The 23,184-nt window shown below is 38.4% G+C and overlaps 1 protein-coding gene across 3 annotated transcripts in view; it reads right to left on the reverse strand.

Moving 5' to 3' along the window:
- Positions 1 to 20,403, reverse strand: part of FHOD3 (formin homology 2 domain containing 3) — a 703,058-nt gene extending 682,655 nt beyond the window's left edge. For all 3 annotated transcript variants that reach the window (XM_044664978.1, XM_044664968.1, XM_044664960.1), the window contains exon 1: positions 20,239 to 20,403. In XM_044664978.1, the coding sequence (XP_044520913.1) occupies positions 20,239 to 20,403 (165 nt within the window). The remainder of the gene's footprint in view (positions 1 to 20,238) is intronic.
- Between the last annotated feature and the right edge of the window lie 2,781 nt (positions 20,404 to 23,184).

Consider the following 23,184-nt stretch of genomic DNA (forward strand, 5'->3'; position numbering starts at 1 on the left):
TTAGCTCATTTTCCTCTACTCAGTTCTTTAGTAGAGAAAAGTGTTTTTTAATTAGCTAAAAAAGGATTTCTACAGAAGATTTAACATAGAGTCTACTTACTGTTTGTATTAAGACTGGACAGGAATCTGTATAATTGCAACCCGAGTTCCTGAGCTAAAAGCATGCGAATGGGAAAAAGGTAGGGGGGGGAAGGGGGAAGAAAGCTTGCCACAGATATGAAAACAAACAAATAAGAACCTCCTGGTAATTCAAAAATCCAGCAGGACAGTGAAGAGATAAAATACAAACAGAGACTGATATTTAATCATCAATGGGAGAAGAAAAGAGAAAGAAAAAGCTAAGAAAAGGCTGGAAGTTGGATTTCTACATACCTCTGAGGGCGGGTAAAGGTTTGTCAAAATAATTGTCCTAGGCAAACAGGCCCATACAACAAAAGAAAATCAAGAAGGGGGAAAACCGTTCACTAGGGGAACTGTTTCTCACTTTACTCTCTATCCCTCAGCAAAAAAAAAAAAAAAAAAAAAAAAAAAAAAAAAAAAAAAAAAAAAAAAGTAGAAGAGATAGGGGTTTGCTATTCTAGATCTGATTCTCACCAATAAGGATAATTGGATTATCAACATAGAAATAATGAGAAACTTGGAAGAAAGCATCTTTGAATTTGCGATAAATAAGGGGAAAGTTAGGCATCTTTCCAATCACTCATGTTGGCAACCTCACAGTCATCCTCCACTTTATTTTCCTTCATTCCATATATCCAGTTGCTTGCCAGATCTTGTTCAGCCTACTTCCATAACACCTTGACCATCCAATCTCTCCTCCCTATGCAAAGGTAACAATCCTAGTCCAGGCCTTTATCACCTCTTACCTAGAATTGTGGGAGCTTTCTAAAATGGTCCCCCAGCCACCTTTTCCCCTCAACAATTCCATCTTGTACACTGGCTTCAAACTGATATAACTAAGTTGAGATCTAAGCACTTGCTTTCTTTGCATATCCTCCTTGTTTTAGGATAAAATACAAACACAAGTTTGACTTTAAAGTCCTTCATTCCCTAGATCCAACCTATCTTTCTAGTCTGGTTGCACATTACACCCCTTCATGCGCTCTGTTCAGGCCAGACTAGTCTTTCAGAAATTGTCTCATACATTGCATCCTATTTCCCATTTTAGTATCTTTGGACAGGCTGTCTTCTATTCCTGAAATGTTCTCTCATAGAATCCCTACCTTCCTTCAAATCTTAGCTCAAGTACCACTGCCAGGGAACCCAGCCACTCTTACTAGTTGCTAATATCTCTGTCCCCATCAGAAATTACTTTGCTATCTACTTTCTATTTAATTTTTATGCACCGTACATGTTGCTTCTGTTCAGTGCAATGTAAATTCCTTGCCTTTTTAATCTTTTTAATCTACGCAAAGGAAACATTTGCTAAAAAAATTAACAGTGTAAACAAGATTTCAGGAAGTGTATTTAACATTCTTGAAAGAGCCAACAGTTTTTAAAGATTTTAGCAGATACATTGGTTATATGCAAATGATAATTACAGATGTGACTTATATTCATCAAATAACAAGGAAAATAACAGTTCCACTGTACTTTGCCTCTGTGGTAATACACTTAAATACAATGAGTATCTGATACAGCTAAAAATAATAAAAATATATCTTAAAGACATTTCATAATTCAAGATTTTTGTAATTCAGATCATTGCCCCCCAATTTAATCCACATTATAAAGGTATTACTGCTTTATTTGTTATTATTAACATTAATGATTGTCATAACAAAATATATAATAATGATTAGACATCACAATATGCTATTTTTCAAACTTTGTTTTGCTTTAATGATATAAATTTATAACTTCCTTCCAGCACAATTTGTCATCATGTGTTGGCTAATCAAGCCCTAGTAAGATAAGTTTAATAAAAAAAAGAGTTGAAAATCCATAGCGTAGAATGACTTCAAAGACCAAGCACTGAGGGTGGGCCTGGCCTGGATAGGAGGATCTTAGAGCAATAATGAGCCCTCAGAAGACCACTTTCAAAAGACAAAGTCCAAATGAATATCCTTTGATGCTTCAATCGCACAATCCAAAGGAGCTAAAGTCCCCCAAAAATTAAGCCAGCAACTTCAAAGCAAAACGGCTTGTCCATAATCCAAGAGTGGACCATCCAAGCATGAAGCTGGGGAAATAGGGGCATGAGTAAAAGTGTTCAAATTGATTTCATTTTCTTAACTTACTTCTTTGAGAAAATCCATTCCATCCCAGACTGAAATCAACCAGTAGACACTATCAATTAAGATTACCTGCTGCATATCTTCTCCCTCACAGACTCTAGTTTTCCTCCTCTGAAAATGCTATTTTTGGGGAGAGGGAGAATCAAGCTTATTGAGAAGCTTGAGGGCATCAGTCCTAAAATCCTTCAATCTGACCTCCTCCCTAACTTAAAATGTCTGCTTCTATGTTCATTCTTCCCATATTTTTTGCAAGGTTTACCTTTTCTTACTTATTATAAATCTGATGTTAACTAGTCATTAAATGAGAGTTAGACCAGATGGCCCCCAAGATTCCTTCCATCTCTAAAATCTGTGATACTCTGCTTTGATTCACCTGTACTCAATCCAATAAACATTTAGCAAGCAAATTTCTATGCAGAAACATAGATACTAAGAGTATGTAGATGAATAACAACACAGTCCCTGCCCTAAAGGAGCTTATAATCTAATGGGGAAGGAGTCCCCATGAGAAGGAAAAAGCACTGCACAAATAACTGTGATGAAGACAAAAGAGAACTCTTCACTAAGAACATTTTCATTAGATCTGCTCTAAGAAAATTGAAAGAAAGAAATAGACAGCCAGAAAAAGGAGGGAAGTGGAAAGAAGAGATATCTCCTTAAGTTGAAGAATTGGAGGGATGTGGAAAAGCTTCATGAAAAGTGGTACCACCTAACTGGGCATGCTCAATTCCCCATTTATCTGTCCAGTGTAACTAATCTCTCTCCCCACTGGCTCTTTCCCCTCTGTCCTCAAACATGAAAAGGTCTCCCCCTCTCTTGGGGGTAAAAAAAGCAAACCAAACTAACTCATCTTTGCCCTGCTGCCTACTTTGGCTGTCATCCAATGTCTTTCCTTCCTGTTTCTTTCCCAGGTAGCTAGGTGTTACCTAGGTGGGATAGAATAAGAGGCCTGAAGTCTGGAAGATCTAAATCCAAATCCAGTCTCATTGTATGACCCTACACAGATCACTTATTTTCTCTCTGCCTCACTTTCCTTAAATGTAAAATGAGGAATCTAACAGCACCTTCCTCCCAGGATTGTTGTGAGGATCAAATGAAATAATATTTGTAAAACACTTAGCACAATGCTTGGTACATAATAGTTATTTAATAAGTGCTTATTTTCTTCCTTCCTGTCACCATCAATCTTCTTTTATCTCCAGCTCTCACTTTCCTTGTTCTCTCTTCAGCTATTGACTTTTCAACTCCTTGAAAATTTTTCCCATACTTTGGCATTTATAATGCTAGAAAATCGTAGTTGTCCATCTACTCATCTGTCTGCTCCTCCCACTCCAGCTCTCTAAATATGGGTATTCATCAGAATTCTGTCTTCAATCCTCTCTCTGTCCTTCCCTAACTACGTATTCTCCCTTGAAGATCTCATCACCTTCTACAATTTTATCATTTTATTAGAGATGATTAAATGTAAAGCCAAAGGTATCATCTCTCTCACTCGGGCTTTAAGTCCGGCATTTCCAGTAGTTTGCTGGACATCCCACTCTCACTTCAAATTCAACATGTATAAAACTATTTTCATCTTCTACCCTATGGTAGGTTATGGCCAGGCCTGCCTGTTCACATAACAAGGGAGGAAACAGGTCCTGGGAAGCAGATAGAATTTCAAGAGGGAAGTGACTAGGCTGTTATCTATAGGAGTTCAAAGGGGAAGTCCCTAACCTACACAACAGGAAGGGTTACAGTCCACTGGAGGTTGGGGGATGCTGTTGGACAGGAGCCCCCTTCCCACATAGGCAACTAGAATATAAAGGTTTCTTTGTTTTATGTACAACAGAAGGCTTTTGAACTGGTAACAGGCTATCTGAGCCCCCTGGACACATAAAACTGCTCTGCAAAGGCCATACAGTGCCTTCTCAGCCTAGATAGTTCTCCTACACCATGTGAGTCTCTACCAGCTATCAGCTACAATTGAAAGCACTATCTCCATGGCAAAAAGAAAGACAAAGGAAGAGTTGACCATCAAATGGACCAGAACAGAACCAGAACCAGCACTACTTGTGTGTATCCTTGTTCTGTATTCTAATAAGTATATCCTCATAAGTTAAGTAAGCCTAATCTTTTATAACCCTCATTGACACCAGGTCAATCTTTTGTGCCATCTTTGTGAAGATTGCTTCACAAGACTCCTATCACTCTCCCAAAAGAGTTTCAACTCTGACTTCCCTATTGTTAATGATAGCAACATTCATTTGTCAAACCTGGGATTTGCCTTTGAGTCTTCCCTCTTCCTCACCTCCCTCATCAAATTACATGGTAGATTCAGAGCTAGAACAAATATTAAAGGTCATCCACTTTAGAGGTCCAAAGTGATGAAACAATTTGACCAAGATTCTTTTGGCAGAGAGAGAATTTGAATCCTACTCCTTTGCCCTCAAATCCAGTACTGATTCTATAGTACCATACCCTTCAGATCAGCTCTTAGGTCCCTTGGAGTAGTGAGGAGAAGTTCCCTTTCATAGTAGCTCACATTTCTACCTGATTCTTTCCACTCTTATCACTTACTGCATATTACATCACACTTAGACCACTTACAATTTCTAATAAATGAACTTCCTACTTACAATCATTCATTCTTACAATCAGTCCTACATGCAACTGTCAGATTAAACATCCTAAAATAGTACCTTCATCATGTCACTACTCAACACCCTCTACTGGCTCCCCAGAGCCTTCAGAATAAAGTCCAAACTCCTTATCCTGGTATCCAATGTCATCCAGAGGCTAATTCCAACCTACCTAACAGTGTGATGTAGCAACTAAAAAAGTTCATGTGATCCTGGGCTGCAGTGAGGGCCCTAGTTTCCAGGAATGAGGAGATGATAGTCCCAGTGTGCTCTGCCCTCATCAGACCTCATCTAAGCACATTTAAGGACACTGATAAGCTGGAGAACATCCAGAGAAGAGCAACCAGGATGATGAAGATTCTTGAGTCCAGGCAATATGAGTATCAATTAAAGGAACTGGGCATATTTAACCTGGAGAAGAGAAGACTCAGGGGAGATGTTATAATGTATGTTCCAGTATTTGAAGGACTGTCATGTGGAAGAAAGATTAAATTTGTTCTGCCAAAGTCCCAGAGGGCAGATCCAGGAGCAAAGGGTAGAGATTGCAAAGAGGTAATAGATCTGATGTCAGGAAAAACATCTTAACAATTAAAGCTATGCAAAAATCGAATGAACTGCCTTGAAAGATGGTGGTGAGGAGCACTGAGATGGTTCAGGGGATAAAAAGCTAGGTCTGGAGTTGAGAAGTTTTGAATTCAAAGCTGACCTCAGACACTTCCTCACTGTGTGACCTGGAGAAGTCACTTAATCCCAATTGCCCATCCCTTACTGCACTTCTGCCTCAGGACTAATAAGTATTATTGATAAGTAGTATCAATTCTAATACAGAAGGTAAGGGTTTTTAAAAAGAGAAAAAAAGAAGAAGAAAGATGGTAGCAAGCAACCTCTCCTTGAAGGATTTCCAATACAGGCTATCTAGAAGACCACTTGTCAGACATCTCATATTAGGGATTCCTTTAATGTATTGTTTGTGCTTAATGGCTACTGAGGTTCCTTCCAACCTTTCAAATTCTGTGATTATAGCTTTGGAGATTTATTTCACAATTCTCCCACACAAGTCTTCCAACTCCAGCCATAGAGTGCCTCAAACAAGTCTTGTATTTTCTTTTCTCTGTTCTTCACTCACACTAACCCTGGCTCCCTTCCTGGAATGCCTCAGTCATCTCTTTTACATCCTCCCCAATCCCACCTATCTTTTGAGACCCAGTGCAGATCCTGAATCTTCCAGGAAATCTTGCTAGACCACTGAAGTTCACAGTAATAACTTCTTCTCAATATGATATTTATGACATTATTATCAAATTATTCATGTGTTGACTTATGACATTTTTGTATTGCATTATGTAATTTTTCATATATCTATGCCATACCTTCTCAACTCAATTATAAAGCTTGTTAGAAACTTTTCGTACTTCTTTTTTATTTTAAATTTTTTATTTTTCCCAGACTAAAGGCTGATACAATTTTAATAGTCATTTCTTGACATTTTGGGATCCATGTTCTCTTCCTTCCTTCCAACTCTCTCCCTTCCCCCAGAAGGCAGGTGACATAATATAGATTGTACATGTGTTATCACACAATATGTATTTCTATGTTTGTCACGTTGTAAAAGAAGCATATTAGCATATTGCTTACACCAGAGAAAAATTCATGGAGGGAATAAAATGAAAAATAGTATGCTTCAACAGACTCCATCAGAACTTTCTGTGGTGGTAAATAGCCTTTTTTATCATGAGTCCCTTGAAATTGTCCTGGATTCTTGCATTACTAATGATAATTAAATGACTCACAGTTAATCATCATACATTATTGTTGTTTCTCTTGCACTTCTCTCTGATATCTGTATCTTGCATAGGTCATGTGCTCAATAAGCAGGGTTGATTCATATATATAGACATTCTCATACAATATGAGATGAGAGCCAGCTTAGAACATGTTTTAGAGTCAACTAAGTGATGAAGTGGCTAGAAATATAGACCTAGATAGCCTCAGACAATAACTAGCAATGAGAGGCTGGACAAATCACTTAACTTTGTCTACCTCAACTTTCTCAGCTGTAAAATGGAGATTAGGATAGCATTTTACCTTCCAGGGTTGTGGTGAATATCAAATAAGATAATATTTGTAAAAAAAAAAAAAAAAGATAATATTTGTAAAGAACCTACTACAATAATTAGTACTTAGTGTTTACTTCCCTTCCCTTTATTGGAGAAAAATGTAGTATGCATTACAAACAAAGTGAGAAGCAAATTGAAAAATAAGATCAAAATCGATTTTTTAATATCGATATTTAGAATATATAAAATAAATTGTGCTAACAGGGGAAATTATATACTACTAACCTTATGGACTGAGGACTTCACTCAGTAAATCACTTATGTTATAAAATCTGAAGAATGATACAAATTATTGCATTTCTATAACCACTTGTTCTACTTGTCCTACATTTCAAAGAGGACCAATGATATCAAGGGGTGATGTCTAGACTTGTGCATGAATTGGATTTAAGTGAGGCAAAGTTTCACAAAATCATAAGTCTCACTCTCTCTTCCAGGGTCATCAAAGTCCAGTGACAAGACAAAAGTTAGAATGACTGGTAATGGCCTTGGATTCAGTGGATGACCTTGTCATCTTTGATGTCTGACACAACTACTGACTACTATGATGGACTCAACCACAAATCTAACTCAAGGCATATCTTGAAATCCTTAAGTGGCATCTACATCTCATTTAGAATACCCTGGAGTAGACAGAAATACTTTCATTTCCAAGTGGTAAGTTAAAGTCATTTTGCAATTTTAGGGCTCAATTTCCTCATCTTTAAAATGAAGGGTAGGACCTTTAAGAGCCCTACCAGCTCTAAAATAAAATTAGAGGGTAGGCTAGGCTAATATTATAAAAATGACAACCCTACCTACATTTATTTACTTATTGAGTGCCGTACCAATCAAACTACCAAAAATTTATTTTATAGAACTAGAAGCGATGATGAAATTTTTCTAGAAAAATAAAAGGTCAAAAATATCAAGAGAAATAATGAAAAAATGTAAAGAATGGCAGCCTATTGGTACCAGATCTTTAACTGTACTATTAAGCAGTAATCATCAAAACAATCTGGACCCAGCTAAGAAATAGAAGGGTAGATCAATGGAATAGTGTAGAGGTAAATGATCTCAGCAATATAGTGTTTTTAAACCCCAAAATCCCAGCTTTGGGGATAAGAACCCATTATTTGACAAAAACTGCTGGGGAAATTGGAAGAATATGGCAAAAATTCAGTATAGGTCAATATCTCATACCCTATTCCAAGATGAGGTCAAAATGGCTGTATGATATAGACATAAAAAGTGATATTAAAAGTAAATTAGGGAAATGTGGAATAATTTACCTGTTAGATTCTATGGATAAGGGAAGAATTTATGACCAAACAAGAGATAGAGAACATTACAAGATGTAAAATGAGTAATTTTGATTATAATAAATTAAAAAGGGTTTGTACAAACAAAACCAATGCAACCAAGATTGGAAGGAAAAAAACAAACTGGGGAAAATATTTATAAAAAATTTCTCTGATAAAGGTCTAATTTCTCAAATATATTCGCTTCTCAGACTTTTGGCTAAGACCACGTATAATTTCTCAAATATATAAAGAACTAAGTCAAATTTATAAGAAATCAAGTCATTCCCCAATTGGCAAATTATTTGGTCAAGGGATATGAATAGGCAGTTTTCAGATGAAGAAATCAAAGCTATCAGTAATCATATGAAAAAATGTGCTACATCACTCTTGATTACAGAAATGCAAATTAGAACGATTCTGAGGTACCACCTCACACCTATCAGACTGGCCAATATGACAGTAAAGGAAAATAAGAAAATGTTGGAGGGGATATGGCAAAATGGGGACACTAATGTATTGCTGATAGAGCTATGAACTGATCCAACCATTCTGGAGACAATTTGGAAGTATGCCCAAAAGGGCTATAAAACAATCCATTCCCTTTGATTCAATAAAGCCACTAATAAGCCTGTATTCTGAAGAGATTAAAAAGGGGGGAACCAATTTGTACAAAAATATTTATAGCTGTTCTTTTTATAGAGGCAAAGAATTGGAAATTAAAAGGAACAGTTGGGGAATGGCTGAAAAATTGTGGTATATGATGGTGATGGAATAATATTGAGCTATAAAGAATGATTTTGGAAAGAGGTAGAAAGACCTTCATAGACTAATGCAGAATGAAATAAGCAGAACCATTAAAGCATTGTACACAGTAACAGCAGTATTGTGGATTGAGCAAATGAAATAGATTTAACTACTATCAGCAATATAATGATCAAGGACAATTCTGAGTAACATGAAAAAGAATGCCATCCATCTACAAAGAAAGGACTGTTACAGTCAGAATGCAAATGAAATCATGCTATTTTTCAATTGTTTGTTTGGGTTTATGTTTTGGGGTTTTTGTTTTATAAGATTACTCACAAAAATGAACAATATAGAAATATGTTTTGCATGATAATACATGTATAACCCAGATCAAATCACCTGCCAGCACTAGGAGCAGGAAGGAGAAGGAGGGAGAGAGATAAGTTTGCTCATATAACTTAGGAAAACTTCTGTGGAAATTTGTTATTATATGTAATTGGTAAAAAATATACAAAATATATAAAATAAAATTAGATAATCCTATAATTTTCAGAATATGTTCTTTTTACAAAAATATGGTTATGAAATTTTGAAATACTTTTGAATTCTCCATGAATATCCCAACATTTCTATGTCTTCTCTGAAAATTTTTAAAAACCTTCCATTCTAATTTTTAGAGTCCTGAAATTATAGAAACCAACCAAAAAGACATGCCTTGAATTGGCAAAACATTTCTAGAATAAAATAAGGTATCTGAAGTTCTGCAGTTCTAATGATTATGACTAAATTGCAGCAGTATCCAAACATGAGGGGAATTTTCTAGTCTCTGAACTAAACTACAGAAAGGTATATCAGTAGTTATTTTGCACTCTTAAACAACCCCCAAATACATGAATGGAAGAAAGAAGTGACATGAATAACATAGAAGTCATGTATCTAACATTTTGGATTGCTTTTGATAATTCCATGTGAATATCAGGGTGTCTGATGGAATTCACAACACTTCAAATAACATAATTCACTTGGCTGTGGAGTCAACTTCTTGTGCAAGAAGAGATATTGAATGGAAGAGGAATATGACTCATTGTTCTTTACCCCCAGAAGACAAAACCTGAAGCAATGGATGAAGGTTGTAAAGAAAAAAGTGTAGGTTTGATGCAATGGAAAACTTTGTACCCTAAAATCAGAATAGGCTACCTTGATTACTGAGCCCCTTATCTAAAATCTTCAAGCAAGAACTGGAAGATCATTTGCAAAATAAAATAGAGAGGGGATTCTTGTTAAGATACAGGTTGGAATAGATAGCCTCTCAGTTCTCTTCCAACTATGGGATTCTTTCACCATTATTCAAAGTGGATTGTGGAACTGAATACTTGCTAGTCAGGATATTCTCTGTCTCATCTCATGTTTCCTCTGTTTGGCTTTGATCAGGGATGAAAAGAAGAGTTTTCCCTAAATCTCATCCCCTCACCCCAACTTGTGCTAGCTTCTCTAACAGCCAAAAGTACCTTTCTTCTCTCCTGCCACCCCAAAGAGCACAGACATAATGTTTATTGTTGCCCAGAGTCATGTCTCCCCTGCTGTTCAGCACACAAAGACAGTTAGCATATATACACTGAGTTCAACTTTATCACAGTTACAAAATTGATTGTACCCTTTGAATCAAACATACAAATATTAGAATCATTCACCAATGATAACAATTCTTAAAAATCTATCTGCACCAAAATTACATTATTAGTAAAAACTAAAAACGGGAAACAACTTCAACATCTAATGACTGGGAACTGTCTAAACCCATTGGCAGATATTGTAATGTAATATTATATTGCCACTAAAATAATAAAGCAACTATTAAGAAATACAGAAAAGGAATATGAAGAAATGCAAAGTAACAAAAGCAAAATTGGAAGAGTAGTAAACATACTGATTACATAGCCAAAAATATATTCACATATATATGTATGTAAACAAAAGTGTATCAAACAAGGAAATCAAGAGACATAGTTGACAGACTACTGTTATTTGCATATTAATATATATTTGTATTGCCAATTTTTCCAAATATGCATTTCATTGTTTCTTTTGTAAAACTCAGTTCATCATTAAAAGTAACAAATTTTAATAAGACATAATGCACCTCAAAAGTATAGTTCATGCCATTTGATTATAGAGATAAATCACTGTATCTGTAGGTAAGAACATAAGTCTGAAGCTAAAAATGACCTCATTAAAAGGCAATTGCATCAAGTGCATCAGTACATATCTACATATGTGCACAAATGCAAGAAAGAGAATGCATGCATGCACGTATGCACCCACATATACATGCACACAAACTCCTTTAGTGCAATGTTTCTCCTACTCTTGCCTTCTTCCTTAGCATTATGATTCTCCTAAACATTAAGCTATCACTGATATATCACTTTAGTTATAAACCCTTTCATCCAGAAATACCACTGCTAGGTCTGTATCTCAAATAAAAAAAGGTGGGGAAGAACCTACTTGTACAAAAATATTTATAGCTGCTCTTTTTGTGGTGGCAGAGAATTGGAAATCATTTGGGGAATGGCTAAAGAAATTGTAGTATATGATGGTGATGGAATACTACTGTGCTGTAAGGAATGATGAACAGAACGATTTCAAAAAAAAGCTGGAAAGACCTACTTGAACTGATACAGAGTGAAGCAAGCAGAACCAGGAGAACATGGTATATGGTAATAGCAATATTGTGGAATGATCACCTTTGACAGACTTAGCTACTCTCAGCAATACAACAACCCAGGACAATTCTAAAGGATTTATGACAACGCTATCCATCTCTAAAGAAAAAACTGTTGGGAGTTGGAATGCAAATCAAAGCTTATGATTTTTCACCTTAGTTTATTTCAGTTTTTATTTGGGGATTCTAGTTTTATATGAGCATTCTCTTACAAAAATGAACAATATGGAAATATATTTTGCATAATAATACATGTATAACCCAGATCAATTTGCTTGCCTGTCCAGGAGGGGAGAGGGAAGGGAGGGAGAGAGATAATTGGGATCACATAACTTTGGAAAACTTATGTGGATTACTAATACATGGAATTGATAAAATAACTTTATTAAGAACTAAAAATAAAAAAGTTTTACAAAGTACTTTACATATACCATCTCATTTGATCCTCACAAAGAATCCTATGAAGTGCTATTATTATCCCCCATTTTTGCAAATGAGGAAACTAAGGCTGAGAAGATAAGTTTAAATCACACAGTTAGTGTCTTGGGGTAAGATTTAAACTTGGGTTTCATGATTACTAGTCTAATTTCTACCTTCTCATCCCAGGTCACATTCCTGCTTAGAGACTTCCTTTCCAGTTCCCAGTATGGCCCTTAGAAGAATGAGATTCCACCTTCACAGGATGAGGTTATAGGAAGGCAGATTCCAGCTCAACATAAGGAAGCTGTTACTAATTCAAGTTGCTGAAAAATGAAACAGCCTGACTCATTAGGCTATGGACTCTCAGTCACTGAAAGTATTCAAACAGAGGCTGAATCTCTTGGGGATACTTCAGAAGGGATGCCGGATATACCTAAGAGGTTAAACTAAATGATCTCTAGTATTCTAAGATGCTTTTTTCTCTTCCTTCTCTGTGCCAGCTCTTTTCACTGATCCCTGTTGGATTCAATCATATTAAATATTCTCTCTCCAGCTATCTCTGACCCTTTTCTTTCTGTTAATGAGTTATACTTCTAGCTCTTATGCTTTTATACTTCAGGTTGAATTCTTAACTCCTCATTTTCCTGAATTCAATCCACTGTTCTCCTCAAATATTTGTCATCTATCCTCCTCCTTAGAATTAGAGGCAGCCACTTAACCACAGTTAAAATACTTTGATCACTTATCTTACTACAGGCAAGCCACTTTTCCTTTCTGGCCTCAGTTTCCTCATCTGTAAAGTGAGGGATAGGGTCAGAAATGGGGATAAAATGACAGGAGAAATATTACATAATGACTCAACCTACTGCATTTTGAAATGCTTTGGATATTAGGAACTTTTTTCTCATGTTGGGTTGAAATCTACCTCTCTCTGACTTCCTTTGTCCAAAACATAGGATGTCACTTTGGCACAGGACAAATGCAGAGTAGAATAAAATCAGAAAGCCATAGTGAATCACAAGAAAAGTATCTTGTCTGCTTTATGATGCCAATAAAGACTTGAACATAAGATTTTCATGGAATAAGACTCAATTATATTCATTTGTTATTGCAGTTCATTAAAAAAATATAAGAACAAATGAGCAATTCTGTTGCTTAACCATACATTGTGACACTGTAAAGTATGAAGCATTACATGACGTGGTGGTGGTTGTTGTTATTATTCAGACATTTCTGTTGTGTCTGACTCTTCATGACCTAATTTGGAGTTTTCTTGACAAAGATACTAGAGTACTTTGTCATTTCCTTCTCCAGCTCATTTTACAGATAACGAAATTGAGTCAAACAGGGTTAAGTGATTTGCCCATGGCCACACAGCCAGTAAGTGTCTTAGTCCAGATTTGAATTCAGGAATATGAGTCTTCCAGACTCCAAGCTTGGCACTCTATCCACTGAGCCACCTAGCTGCCTGTATGATATGGTAGGGATGTCAAGTCTTAGTTTGACAATAAAAGTTGAGCCCCAATAAAGCATGTGCATATACTGTATATAAGTGTATGAGTATATTGGTGGGAAAAGCCATAATGTAACATATAATAGCTAAGTCTATGAGAAAGTGATAGATTAAGGTTATCTTGGCATTTGAATTCTCAGATTAGCAAATTACTTATTTAATTGGAGGTTGCTGTCTTCATTAAGTAAGCCTTTCAAACTATTTGGAAAGCCTGACAAAGATAGTTTATACTTATGCTGGCTCCCTTATTCCCCAGGCTAATTTTTTTAAACATTCTAATCAGTATAGGACCATCAAGGTGATCACAGAAGGAAGAATGGCAGGTATAATCTACTGATTTACTCATGGTTGATTGACCTTGCATATTATACACACATAGTAGAAATTTTAATGCTAAAAGATATCTCAAAATGAACTCTAACTAAAATATAACTTTTTTCATATTCTATTTTTTGGTTAGTTTTTGTTTTTGCTTTCTAGCAGAGAGCAGGGATAAAAAATATTCCCATGAAGAAGCAGAAAGCAAAAATCTCTAAATTTCTTCTCAAAAAGAATACTAAAACAAAACCCCCAAAAGTCTGAAAACTTTCTACATGAATTAAAAACTACATCCAGTGGTGTTGACTTGGAGTAAACTTTAAGTTAAAACATGTAAGGATAATGGCCAGTGATGGTAATTTTTAGGCCTGTCACAGTCAATAAAGAAGAGAAGCAAAGGGGAAGGGTGCCCCCCATTACCAGTAGTTGCGGGAACTGACGTCTGTCCTCTTTCAGATGACAGAAAAATCCACACTATTCAAGAAGCTCTGTCTTTGGATACACAAGCCAACAATGGAGAGGGGTAGAAGGGGGAGCCAGAGGTCTTTCAGTTGGCCCCAGCACGTTAATCAGTTTCAAGCCTGCCACCACTGACAACCAGTGTTTTTTAAGTCTTTATGATTCTTAGGTGTGGATATAAGTATAGTATAGTAGCTTTTTATAGAGATTGAGATCAAGTAACAGGGTTTCTAAGGAGAGCATACTTGCTACTTCATGTCTAACCAAAGAAAGCCCTCAGTGCAACTGTCTGGCTCACAATAATATACTGTTTGTATACAAAAATGACAAACCAGACCCACCATATGGAAATCATTATTTTCCAGGAGTAGTGAGTTGATTCAGCCACATTCTCATATCCATTCATCCTTGAGATCAGTATCACATGTATCTGCAAGATGTCTGACTAGGGTTAATAATAATAAATGGCTCACATTTCTCAAGTGTTTTAAGGTTACACACAGCATTTTACATACATTATCTTTTTTAATCCTTACAACAGCCCCATAAGGTAGTTATTATTCTGCTCCATTTAGAGATAAGGATACTACAGCTCAGAGGTGGTTATTTTTCTAGAATCACATAACTCCTAAGTGCTGAGAAGGGATTCAAATTCAAGTCTTCCTTATTCCAAGTCCTGAACTCCATTCTCTATAGAAGGGTTTCTTAACCTGGGGTCCACAGGCCCCTAAAGTATCTATGGGGTACTTTATTTCTGGGGGCCTTTCAATCTGGATGAGAAAAAAAATTACAACTTTATTTTCACTAACCTTTCATTTCCTTTTTGTAATGCTTTATATTTTATTTTATGCATTTAAAAACATTACTCTAAGGAGGGGTCCACTGGCTTCACCAAATTACCAAAGGAGTCCATGACACACAAAAAAAGGCAAAGAACCCCTGCTCTACACCAAGCTACATCTAATAATAGCTGACATTTATACAGCCCTTTAAAGTTTGCAAAGTGCTATATATATACAAGATTATGTATATATATACATAATCTTGTTCAATCCTCACAACAACCCTGTGAGGTCAATGTTATTATTATAACCCTATGACAGAAGAGGAAAATTAGTTTCAAAGAGGTTAGGTGACTTGGTCATAGTCACAGAGCTAGGAAGAAATTGTGGCAGAATTGAAATCCTTGTCTTTCTGAGTCCAAGTCCAGCACTCTATCCACTATACCATCCCACCCTTCTATGGCTTAAGGGTGTACAAGTATATTGTCCCTTATTAATTGGTTCCACAAAAACAGAAAGGTAGGTGCAAAAATGTTATGCAGGAAAGTTAATTCTACATAAACAGTGCTTTAAACAGAATCAGAAGTAATCCATTCGAATTTTGTGACTTTACAGTGAAGTTGGGTTACAATTTTTAACGATGTTATCAAAAAATGACACTGTCCAGGGCAACCCTTTCTGGGGTATTTCTGTAATCTGTAAGCATGGAATAAAGAAGTATTTAAGGCCATCCATAGGGTCTGAACCCATGATAATGGCCTCATTAGTGTGTCACTATAAGCAGCTGAACAAGATGTAAGTACAGCAACAGTTCAAACTCTTTGCATGAGCATTTTCTCAGTCTTCAGGAATAAATGTTTTCAGTCACATGGACAGGTTAGTGATGGTGTTACACACCTGTTATCCCAGCTCTTGGAAAAACTCAGTCTGATAGATCTCGTGAGCTCAGGAGTTCTGAGTTGTAGCCTAACTACATTGTGAATCCATGCCAATTCTGATATAAATGTGGTGAGACTCTAGGATCAGAGAGAGGGCTCCTAAATTGCCTCAGGAAGGGAGAGTAACTTCTGCACTTCTAGCCTAGATAAGGAAACTCAGTCCTTTTCTTAAGTCCTAAGACTCCATGATACAATGGAAATGTCAAACTTGCTATGAATCTCACGTTTCTAAAGGACTTAAGACAGAAAGTGTGTGAGGGAGACTTCTCTTTTAAGGAAATTTTAGAAAGGAAATATGGAAGCTCATTAAAGTAAGGTGAATGGATTAGTCTTACTTTTCTGACTTTGACCTGTACATTTAACCTCTACCCAACACCATACTTAAATCTGTGAGAAACACAGGATATGCCTCAAGGTACATACAATCTACTTGGAAGCAAAGGGAATAACCACATGAAACAAGGACAAACAACAGAAGACTGTATGATCAGGTGTGAAATTGCTTAGGAATGATTTTAAGTACTTAGGAGCTCAGAAGGGAGATAAGTGAGGGATAGAGTAGCCAGAGGAAACTTTATAGAAACTCAAGCTGGACCTTGATCATCACATTAGATTTGACTAACTGATTGATTGAGGAGGTAGAAGGGTGGACTTTTCATATGAGAACAACAAAAGCAAACCCCTGGGGACAGGAAGTAGAACACTATTGTCTTAGGTTCTGAGTCTAACTAAAGTGAAGAGTACATATTAAGTAGCACTTGGAAAGAAGACTGGATAGGTAAATTCAGGAAGATTTGGAATATGTTTGAGCTCTACCTACATACAAATTCTACTTCACCTTCAGACAGCAGACCTTGTTTTACTCATTTCTGTGATAATTTATTATATGTCATTTTACCTTATCAATAAGGAAATCCACCATCATGAAGCATTTATTTTATTAATTGCAAACTAAACAGGATAATGTGATGGTTTTTGCTAACAACTATTATAAATTATTATATTGTGATGATAATTATTATATTATGATAATATAGTCTTTAAAACCTTTAAAGCAGTAGTGAATATACCAGGATTTACCTACTAGTGTTGAGAGAAGCAGTGTGTTGTAATTGAGAGAATACTGAAGTGCAGTATGGAAGAGATCTGGCTTCAAATACTGCCCCGCTATCAGATGTAACCTAACTTTTGATCAATAGTAATACTTTTCTCCTAAATCTAATGGTTTTTATTGGGTTCGATAATGCCATTTATGGAAGGCTCTCCCTCCCCTTCAAAAAAATTTTGCAAGAATAAACATAACCATAATCATTTTCCTAGCTAAATGCATTATTACATAATAAGAGTTCATAATAAAGATAAGATCCAACTGTCAAACAACAACATAGAAAGGAGAGTAACAAAATCAAAAATTTAAAGGTTATCAAGTTCATTGCCTTCATTTTACAGATTAGGCAATTCAAATCCAGAGAAGAACAGAGAATTGCTCAAGGTGGAAGTGTTCTTTAATAAGCACTACTAATTTGTTGATAACCATTAGCCATTCTACAAACTATGAATGTGTGCACACTATACAATGGATTCTATTTTCTAGAAGAATGAGTTAATAGAATTAGTTTTTTTCATTAAATCAACATAGAAAAAAATAGTCACATGTACTATGTAACTCACTTATGGCCATGTGATAAATGTGGAATATATATTCATTCCATGGATGGAATAGACATAGTCACATAAGCATTCATATATATTTATGTACATATATATGTTTAAAAATTACTTATATTAATGATTTTCCATTTGAGGAGTCAGTTTTAGTAAGTATTGATAGATTATTATTATAAAGACTTTAATCATTTAATGCAAGCTTACAGACCCCTTTTGCAGCCTTTTCCTGCAAGAGAGGTATTCTGTGTAAATTCATGTTAAAGTGAGCTGTGGGGGTCCACCTTGGAGTCCGCAAGCAGGTCCTAATTCAGTCTAAGAGGTCAGGAGTCTGTGGTATATCAACAGGTTCTGTTCAGCTCAGGACAATTCAGAAAAACTGACAGTCAGAGGGCCCCTTCTAGCTTCCAATTCTGTCTTTTGAAGAGGTTGCTTGAGCACATAGTTAAGTTCACTGAGAACACCGTGTTGACATGAAGTACCTATGTTCCATTATGAATTTAGAAAAACTAATGATTTCCTTTGAGATTTCTCTAGGGGGGGGGATCCTCAAAATCAGGAACTGTGAGCAAAAGGATCATGGAGCTTCAATCAGAATTTGATATCTATGGCAAACAGATGGATCTATTTCCCCTAAACTCTTAAACTATAGTTCTTTAGATCAGAAAACAGAAGTTCTTCCCAAAGTCCTCTTTTGATTGTTAGCAGATTGTGAAAAAAAATCTCCATTTCCCAAATTAGTTCTAATAAGCAAAATCCACACGCACAGACAATCATAGATCATCAGAACATAGATTTAGGGGTGGATAAACTTTAAAGGCTATCTATCATCTACACACTCATTTCTGTCAATCTACTAAATTAGCTTTCTACAAAAGGATCTGTACAGAGTAGACTGAACTCTTCTAATTCCTCATTCCTTAAGAAGGATTACTTATTAAAGAACAGAATCACTGACATACTAACAGAGTAAGAAAAACACCACTACCAAAGTCCACAAGATTCCATGTATTGTCTCTCCTCACCTTATGAGACAGGTAAATCTGATATAGAAACTTAAAGAATAAACCCCCTCAAAAAAAGTGTTTCTTTGGAATTTAGGTTATCTTTACAAAATATTTATAATTGTTCAATCCCAAGGAAATGAATCATCTAAAAGTTGTAGTATGAATCCCTGCAAAAATGGGTCCCTTAAGTAATTTCTTTTTCCAAATTGATTTCCATTCAGGTTATTTTTTTCCATCTATACCCTTTGCTGCAAACATTTTAAACAAAATGTCTCTGAGAGAGTTAAAAAAAAAAAAAAAAAAGCCCTATCTTTTGGACTGCAAAGCTATTCTTCCCAGGGGACACTTGTTTCTGGCTGAGAGGCCAAGAGTCTTTGTGTATGCTCCACCTCACCCCACCCCACCCCACCCCCCAACAACTGATAGTCCCTAAAAAGGCCCTGTGCCCACTGGTGGCTTGTTTTTCCTCGGAAGAAAATAGAAATGCTCCAAGAAGTGACAGAGGCGTCTAAGCAGTCTATTCTGATGCTTGTACGCTCTTTGGGGCTAATATTGCAGTATATTTGAACAGAAGTGTATCATTCTATGGTTAAAAGAAGCAAACTTAACGGCCTGCTTCACACACACCAACATTTGATCGATTCCTCTGGCTGGCTTGGAGCTGTATACACTAGATTATGGCACTACTTTTAAGTAGAATAAATGACCTCTGTTTTCCCTCTAATCACTCTTCCACTCATTTACCTCCTCCCCCTCCACAACCTCTCTCTCCCTGGGAACGATAGCCAGAACCACTTTCAAAGTGACCAGTGAATTATGTCCACGCACTCCTCCATCATTAGCCCCCACATGGGCTGACTGTGCTTCTCACTCTGGAGACTACCTAACGGACACAGTGAGCCATGCTCATCACAGCCCAAGGCCGAAGTCAAATCAGTTTAAAATCCAACACTCGATCCCAAGGGAGAACTTTTGAAATCCCTTCTTAAAAGCTGGAGAAGCACCTGCTCTGGAGCTCCCATCCCCCACCTCCTCCTGAACCCGGAGTCTAGCATCCTCAAGAAAGCTGCTCTCCTCGGCTAGCCGTGGGGCATTCCGGGGTCTACAACCTGCAAGGCAATCTCAGTAAGGCCACTAAGGAAGCAGCTTTCTAAATCACCATCCACACAGAAGGTTTCTAACCTCTATGCCGCAGCAATCTCCCACCCACCCACCCACTTCTCCCCCTCCTCAGACTCATTAAGAGAAAATTGCACACCTTTAGTCCTAGGAAAAGTTTCTAACCCTTAAAACCCACCAGAGTACTTCCCTCCACCACCACCTTTTTCATCTCCACATCAGTCCCTCCGCGTCCTGTCCCATCCCGGCCCCCAGCGAACGGCTTTGCACAGCTTCCCCTGCGGAGCTACCTTGTGGGGTGCCCGGAGCAATCGGTGGATTCCAGCCAGTTGGGTAACGAGGGCGATGTCTTCCCGGAAAGTGTACAGCGGAGGCCGGCTAGGCTCGGGAAAGTTGGTGCTGTTGAAAGGGTCTGTATCATCTAGGAACTGCACCCTGCAAACAAGCGTAGCCATGATGTATCCATGCAAGAAGCTGAGCCGGGCCAGGAGGAGGCAAGCCCCCCTAAGTTAGAATGGCCCCAAGGGCACAGGATCTGTCCGGCCAGGCCCCCAGTGCTAAAGCCCTAAAGCCACCAGAGCTCGGCGGCCAGATCGGGGACGTGCCGCCGCCTTCCTCCCTTCCCGCCCGGGCTCAGGCTTGGGTTGTGCAGCCACCGCAGCAGGAGCCGGACTCGCAGCGCAAAAAGAAAGGCACGGACTGGCTGAGGAGTCCCCTCCTCCCGCCAGCTCCTGCCGCCGCTCCAGACTCCACGAGTCCAGGACTGGGGGCGGGAGCGGGGGAGGGGCAAGCTGCCCTTTTCTCTCTTGGGGCACCCGAGGCAGCGGCAGCGGCAGCTGCTGGTCCTGCGTGGGGTGCACGGGGTGATCCCGACCTGGGTCAGAAGAGCAAGGACAGGGAAAAGGAAAGAGGGAGAAAGAGCAGCGGCAGGAGCGGTAGCGGGGGCGGCGGCGGCGATCCCGCAATCCACTGCACCAAAATGGGAAACCCAGGCTCTGACCAGGCTGGCTGGTGAAAGAAAAGCCCCAAGCCTGGCTGGAGCCGGTCCCACGGAGCCCGAGCTCCAAAGGCAGGCTCGCCGACGCCCTCCAGTGGGCCCGCGGAGCCCGCCTGGCCGCAAGCCAGCCGGACAGCTGGACTCGGCCCTCCACTAGCTAAGCAAGCCAGCGAGTGGGGCCTGAGCGCCTACTACGCGCCAAAGCTTGTGTGAGATACAAAGCAAGAACTGGGGAAAGCCTTGTCCTCGAGAGTATTCTAGGGTCTCCTTGCCCCAGACAAGGAAAGAGGAGCGGGGGTAGCGGAAAGGAACCCAGCTAGAAATGTCTAAACTGCAGTCCGTTCGTTCCGGGCTGATAAATCAGGGCTGCAAACGGCTACCAGACTGTGAGAGCGAGCAGGGAAGGGTCGCTTCCAGGAGAGGGGCAACCCCCGTGAGGCCTGAAAGGAGCGGCAGAGGTAATTCAAAAGAGACTGTCCCACTCAGATTGGAACTGAACGGAGGAGATGGAAAGGTGAAACCTCCTTCTTTCCCGGAAGAAAAAGATACGGAGGGACCTAAATGAAAGGGATGTTTTAAGAGAGATGCTCCAAGGACACTGCATTTCATTTCAAAGTCAACCTTTATGCCTGCCTGCTTTTGTGTCTTGTGTCTACTGCCCCACTGCTCTCCACAGTGTGACTGGGCCACTCCCTTATCGTGGAGAAACAGGCTTCAGGATCCTGTCTTCTGGTTTTCTCTCTCCCCCTACCTGTAATAAGTGGTCCCCTTTTACCTGAAAAACTGATCTTTCCTTTCCCTCTGTCCTCCATACCCCTCCTGAAGCAAAGTATGCCATTGATTTTTCCGTCTTCAGGGATCCCTGCTGGGGAAGGACAGAAAAAGATTTAACCTGTACCTATCCCTCAGTTCCTCACTCTCAGCTGTCATATACTCCCTTCAGGTTGGGTGATGGTGATTTAGTGACACTTTCAGAAGTATTTGCAGTTTAATTGCTAGATTCTTCAGCCTTTGTGACCCAAATGAATAATTCTCTACCAATCAAATTAGAGGTACTGTAACAGTCACATAGGAGATTTAGGGGCAGGAGGCCTATGTGACATTCCTATATAGTTAGCTATTTACTCTGCCTGTTTGCCTCATAAACACCCACTGCAATACCCACCCCACTATTCTGTTCTGCTCCTTTACTCCTGCTGTGGCCATTTTGTGAACATGGGCTCTGGGCCCTGTGTGACCCTTGTTGCATGGTAGGGGAATATTGTCTCCTCTATCCTAAACCCATTTTTCTCTTCCCACCTTCATCTCTCCACTGTTAGGCAGAAAACTAGCCCTCCTTAGGATATCTTACCTCTCTTCTAAAGTTGACCGCATCCCCTGACTTTTCTTCCATGGTGGCCTCCATTTCTCCCATTTCCCATAACTTAGTATGAGAGAGATTGAGCTTCTATTTGTTCCCCATCAATCCAAGCCCTGATTTGTACCATTTTCTAAAGTTAATGAGCACATAAAATATTTGAGCTAATTTCAGCTGACTTCAGCACACCACTGCAAGAAAATATAAAATATATTAAAAAGTAAACACAGGGGGCACCTAGGTGACTCAATGGAGAGCCAGTCATAGAGATAGGAGATCCTGGGTTCAAATCTGACCTCAGGTACTTCCTCACTGTGTGACCTCAGGCAAGTCACTTAACCTCCATTGCCTAGGCCTTATTCCTCTTCTGCCTTGGAACCAATACTTAATATCAATTCTATGGCAGCAAGTAAGGGTTAAAAAAGAAAAAGAGTATAAGATCTGCTCCCTGCCATGAACTTAGTAAGGAAAAAAGGGCACAATACACAAACGATTTCTTCTCTCCAATTATAGTCATGACCCTATTTGGGGTCCTTATCATCTCTCCCCTGGACTAATTACAGTAACTTTAAGTGAATAGGTAGGTAGTTCAGTGGATTGAAAGCCAGGCTTAGAGATGGAGATCCTGGGTTCAAATTCGGCCTCAGCTATGTCCTAGCTCTGTGTCCCTGGGCAAATCACTTAACCCCCAATGCTTAATTCTTAACACTCTACTCCCTTGGAACCAATACACAATAGTAATTCTAAAATAGAAGATAAGGGTTTTTTAAAAAAGGAAATAAACAGTGAAGTCTTTGGATAATGGGAACTACCTGAAAGTTAGATGATACCAATGAGAAGGAAATGATTCCAAGAGACAAGAAGAAATATTAAAATAAAGTC

Source organism: Gracilinanus agilis, chromosome 1 (assembly GCF_016433145.1).
Source record: "Gracilinanus agilis isolate LMUSP501 chromosome 1, AgileGrace, whole genome shotgun sequence".
In the NCBI taxonomy this organism is placed as follows: Eukaryota; Metazoa; Chordata; class Mammalia; order Didelphimorphia; family Didelphidae; genus Gracilinanus; species Gracilinanus agilis.